Raw genomic sequence first — 6,000 nt, forward strand, 5'->3', positions numbered from 1 at the left:
TAAACAACCGATGGATGCTGATGATAAGAAGTCAAAACCCAGACAGAACAAGGGTGTAACCTTGGCAGGGGTCACTTACTGACATTAAGGAACACCTTGGTATAGGGGCTAATGCCATGGTAATATTGTTAATTATTATTAAGTGCAATAGGCTAAGTAATATTAATTGCAATAGGCTAAGTAATAAAGCCATTATTGATGTTTAGCTATTAATTATATCTATGGAAAGATTGTTAAACCTATTATTGATGTATTTGACAAAAGTAACTGCATAAGACCACATAATTAATGTTAGGCAGAAAAAACATGTTTGTTTGAAACTAAAGATGACGGCATTGCAGTTTAGGAATACGTCAGAGATAGTACCTGGGTATGCCCTGATAAGCTTGGTTGAGGCTAAAGACAGACTGGCCAGATGTCTTGGGCCAGGGCCAATCTCAGAGGGTGCGGTCTCAGGATCTGTGGAGTTGCGCCAAAACTGTTACACAAGTGAACAGTATAAAGAGGGGTACATCTAGGCAATCTGATCATTGTCTGATTGTATTGATTGTCATGTCTGATGTCTGAGTCAGTCTGAGAGTCTGAGTATTTGTGGTGTGTGTATTTGAGTGTATTTTTGGGACCCATGGATGGACGCATCCTCGGTGTTGTTTTTTCCCGCTGATCGCCTGCTTTTCTCCTGGTCCAAAGATTGCCCAGATGTCCCCTCCCATTGCGCCCCAGAAGCGGCAGGATAGGATGATGCAAACAGAGATCACGGTGATGTATTAATTTGATTGTTTAAAACTAGCTAGACTTGTTTTAGTGGTAATAAAACATAAGATTGTTATCAGTCGTTGCGCAGGCAACTAAATGTAACTGAAAACTGTATAGATAGTTGTATCTAGAATTGTTTATATAAGCATTGCAATTGCATAGAGTGTTATAAGTATGAATAGTGGTTTGTGGTATTTTGTTTCCATGATTATGTTGCAGAATAAACCATTATTGTTATTATAAGATTGTGAAAACCTGTGTAATGTGTCAGTCATTTCCTTGCTGAAAAGTGATATATATGATATCATATCCTGACAAAAAGAATCACATAACAATACCATATGAGGCGGATGACGTTATTTGACGGCCGCCTAACGGCCAGCATTTCAATAGGCTTGCAAAAAAACGTGACCATAGGGGAAAAAAATATATATTTTACGGGTTGAATTTCAATAGCAAAAAATTGTGATTAAAAACGGCAATAACTTGATTTATAATTAAAATTTAAAAAATTGATGAATGAAACTCATTAAATGTGGGTGATAAGTGTTAGAATATTGTGAGATATACTTAACTTTACCTTCACTTTAAGCCATAAAGCTCTTCTAGCTAAAATAGCTAAAGACATATGCCTGACATCAACCCTAATGATATCAAAAATGGCATCACAAACAGTTATTAGCATGTTGAAGAAGTTTAACAATGCTATAAACATTATGATCTGACACCTGTTGTGCTAAAGCCTCCAACCAGAAAGTGGAAGCTGCTGCAACATCGGCCAAAGAAATAGCAGGTCTAAGAAGATTACCTGAACATAAATAAGCCTTCCTTAGAAAGGATTCAAGCTTCCTATCTAAAGGATCCTTAAAAGAAGTACTATCTGCCGTAGGAATAGTAGTACGTTTAGCAAGAGTAGAGATAGCCCCATCACCTTTGGGGATTTTCTCCCAAAACTCTAATCTATCAGACTGCAAAGGGTACAATTTCTTAAACCTTGGAGAAGGAGTAAATGAAGTACCCAGACTATTCCATTCCCTAGAAATTACCTCTGAAATAGCATCAGGAACTGGAAAAACTTCTGCAATAACTACATGAGGTTTAAAAACCGAATTTAAACGCTTACTAGTTTTAATATCAAGAGGACTAGACTCCTCCATATCTAATGCAATCAACACTTCTTTTAGTAAAGAACGAATAAACTCCATTTTAAACAAATATGAAGATTTATCAGTGTCAATATCTGAGGTAGAATCCTCTGAACCAGATAGATCCTCATCAGAAATAGATAAGTCAGAATGATGGCGGTCACTTAAAAATTCATCTGATTTATGAGAAGTTTGAAAAGACGTTTAACGTTTACTAGAAGGAGGTATAACAGACAAAGCCTTCCGAATAGAATTAGAAACAAATTATTTTACATTAACAGGAACATCCTGAACATTAGATGTTGATGGAACAACAACAGGTAATTAATAATTACTAATGGAAATATTATCTGCGTTTGATAGTTTATCATGACAACTAACACAAACTACAGCCGGAGGAACAGTTACCAAAAGTTTACAACAAATGCACTTAGCTTTGGTAGAACCGACATCAGGCAGCGTCTTTCCAGAAGTAGATTCAGATCCAGGGTCAGGTTGTGACATCTTGCAATATGTAATAGAAAAAACAACATATAAAGCAAAATTATCAAATTCCTTAAATGACAGTTTCAGGAATGGGAAAAAATGCAAAACAGAACAAGCCTCTAGAAACCAGAAGCAACTGAAAAGTGAGACTGAAGTAATGTGAAAAAAACTGGCGCCAAGAATGACGCCCACATATTTTTGGGCGCCAAAAACATCTGCAACAAACACGAGTCAAAAATGACGCAACTACGTGAAAACTTCCGGCGTCAACTACGACGCCGGAAATGCCGTCATTGACATCAAACAAACATCAAAAAAGTCTTGCGCCAAAAATGACGCAATAAATTGTAGCATTTTTTGCACCCGCAAGCCTATAAGCCCGCAATTTAGAAGAAGAATAAAAATATTGGGTAAGAAAAATATTTTATATTCATATGCATTTTCCCAAAAAATGAAACTGACAGTCTGAATGAAGGAAAATAAACTGATTGACCTGAATCATGGCAAAGTATAAAACATATATTTAGAACTTTACATATAAAGTGCCAAACCATAGCTTAGAGTGTCATAAATAAAATAAGACTTACTTACCCTAAGACACTCATCTACATATAGTAGATAGCCAAATCAGTACTGAAACGAGAATCAGTAGAGGTAATGGTATATAAGAGTATATCGTCGATCTGAAAAGGGAGGTAGGAAAAGAAATCTCTACGACCGATAACAGAGAACCTATGAAATAGATCCCCTAGAGGAAGACCATGGTATTCAAATAGGCAATACTCTCTTCACATCCCTCTGACATTCACTGCACTCAGAGGAATACCGGGCTTCAGCCTGCTGCGAAGCGCATATCAACGTAGAAATCTAGCACAAACTTACTTCACCACCTCTATGGGAGGCAAAGTTTGTAAAACTGAATTGTGGGTGTGGTGAGGGGTGTATTTATAGGCATTTTAAGGTTTGGGAAACTTTGCCCCTCCTGGTAGGAATGTATATCCCATACGTCACTAGCTCATGGACTCTTGCCAATTACATGAAAGAAATGTTCACTATTATTGTATAGAAGCCCTTGATAAATGACTGCGCTAATTTATCAAGTGAAAGCAGATAGGGGTAGAACTGCTGCTATTTAGCAACCTGCAGCAAACATTGGACAATTGCATTCAGTCACAACAGAAGACAACTATAATCTTTACAAAAAAATAAAATCTATATTGTGCATTTCATTTGGTTATTTATGGAATGTAGATAGCACGGTTCAATTTGAATCTACTAATATTCACATTTTATTATAAGAAAAACATTATTTAAATTGACAGAAATAGGATACAACCAACCAGAGGTTATTTGATGTTCTCCTTGCAGTGGGCTCAAAATTTACTAGGGACATATCACAGCCACCAGTTTCATAGAGAGAAGGTGTGAATTTACCTAGATGGGAAAAAGAAAAAAAAAAACAGGTGCACACTGCTGATTATATAATTCCATACAACAATTCTCCACAAAAACATTCACATTTCTTTCAAGTAAAATAATTATTTATTGAACACAGGTGCACTATAAAATGTGAATGATATCATAGTTCCACTTAGTCATACAATAGTTAATAAGGTTCAGAAAGGTATTCGCATTTAATGATTATTTTTGCAGCAAAAATACAGTAAGTAGCTGGAGTAGAAGTACTGCCCGCCCATTAAAGCAATACAGCAAGACATCGATAATAGGAACAAATTATGTAACCGTTAAAAGGTACATTTCTGGTCACACTTTTAATCTAAACCTAATAGTGATTTATTAAGCAAGACAATACTAGATAATTATGTTTACGGTTATGGATTATGAATATTTACACATCAATATAAGAAAAAACAAAAGCAATTAAGGACAATCAAGGAGAACCCAAATATGTCTGCAAATCAAAGCCAGAAGCAACACATTTAAAAAGGAACATTGTACACTAGATTTTTATTTGCATAAATGTTTTGTAGCTGATCCATTTATATAGCCCATCTGGGAGTGTTTTTGTAACAATGTAAAGGTTTGCTTACTTATTTTTTTTAATAACATTTTGCTGATTTTAAGACTCCTAACCAAACCCAAAAGTTTTAGACATACACTGATTCTTGCGGCTTTTGTTTGTATAATCTGTCTTTTCATTTGCAAGGGGGGGGGGGGGGGGGTCTGCTGTTCATGTTATCCCAGCCCCTTTCACTGGGTGTTGCAGCTTAACCTCATCAACAGTGCTAAACTAGGAGCTTCTAAGTTTTTATACTGGATTTTTAGATCACCATCTGTGATAATTTGTCTTTATAGTAGTGACTATTACATGCAGTTATATGAGTATTGGAGTATCTCGTCCCTTTAAGCTTGGTTAATTTTACTTATTTAGTGGGCTGTGAAAACTTCCTGCCATGGTACAGTAATTACAACATATATATTACATGACAAACACACATTTTATATGGCACCAACATAAAAAAGGCTTCTATAAACAATTAGAGGCGTACTAGGCAGCATACATTGACAAATCAGAAATGCTCTTAAAATTATTACATTAGATATTAAAGAAGAAAAAAATCAGCACATGAATTTCAACAAAACATTTTCTCATCTTACTCATTTCAATTACTGGAAGAATAAAGAATGCTAAATTTGAATGTCATTCTACAAATTTATGTTTTTGGATATTTAAAGCTAGTTAAATACTACCTAATCCAGTAACAACAAAGGTGACATTTGAAACCCTGTTTCATCAAATCAGCCCTATACTCTAACTCCCACATGGATTTCACACACAAAAACACAACAGAACAGAAATGGATAGTTTGTTTATTTCAGATGCGGATTAAGCGGAAAATCATGGCTTACTCCACAGATCCTTATGGAACCACAAGAGAGGCCTCTGAGAATGGCTAGGGGTGAGGTTCGGTATGCGTTCTCTAGCCTACCAGATATCCAATATTAAAAGGGACATGAAACCCACATTTTTTTCTTTCATGATTTAGAACGAGTATGCCATTTTAATCAGCTTCCTAATTTACTTCCATTATCTAATTTGCTTCATTCTCTTGATATTCTTTGCTGAAAAGCCAATCTAGATATGCTCAGTAGCTGCTGATTGGTAGCTGCACTTAGATGCCTTGTGTGATTGGCTCACCCATGTGCATTGCTATTTCTTTAACATAGAATATCTGAAGAATGAAGCAAATTAGATAATAGAAATAAATTGGAATGTTTAAAATTGTATTCTCTATCTGAATCATGACAGAAAAATGTTGGATTTAGTGTCCCTTTAACGGGACATGAATCCCATTTTTTTCCATGATTCAGATGGAGCATACATGTTTAAACAACTTTCCAGTTTACTGCCGTTATCTAATTTGCTCCATTCTCTTGGTATTCTTTGTTGAAAAACAGAAGTAGGTAGGCTCAAGAGATGGTAGCTAGATGCAGATAGGTAACTGCACATATGTACCTCTTATCAATGGCTTACAGGTGTATTCAGCTAGTTCCCAGTAGTGCATTACTGCTCTTTCAATAAAGGATACCAAGAGAATGAAACAAAATTGATCATAGAAATAAATGGTAAAGTCGTTTAAAATTATATGTT

At 35.5% G+C, this 6,000-nt stretch overlaps 1 protein-coding gene across 1 annotated transcript in view; it reads right to left on the reverse strand.

Moving 5' to 3' along the window:
- PCNX1 (pecanex 1) overlaps nucleotides 1-6,000 on the reverse strand; it is a gene marked incomplete in the record, with an annotated part of 752,914 nt that overhangs the window by 508,687 nt on the left and 238,227 nt on the right. Inside the window, 1 exon segment of the mRNA XM_053711389.1 lies at nucleotides 3,728-3,821. Coding sequence (XP_053567364.1) covers nucleotides 3,728-3,821 — 94 coding nt within the window.

Source organism: Bombina bombina, chromosome 1 (assembly GCF_027579735.1).
Source record: "Bombina bombina isolate aBomBom1 chromosome 1, aBomBom1.pri, whole genome shotgun sequence".
Classification (NCBI taxonomy): domain Eukaryota; kingdom Metazoa; phylum Chordata; class Amphibia; order Anura; family Bombinatoridae; genus Bombina; species Bombina bombina.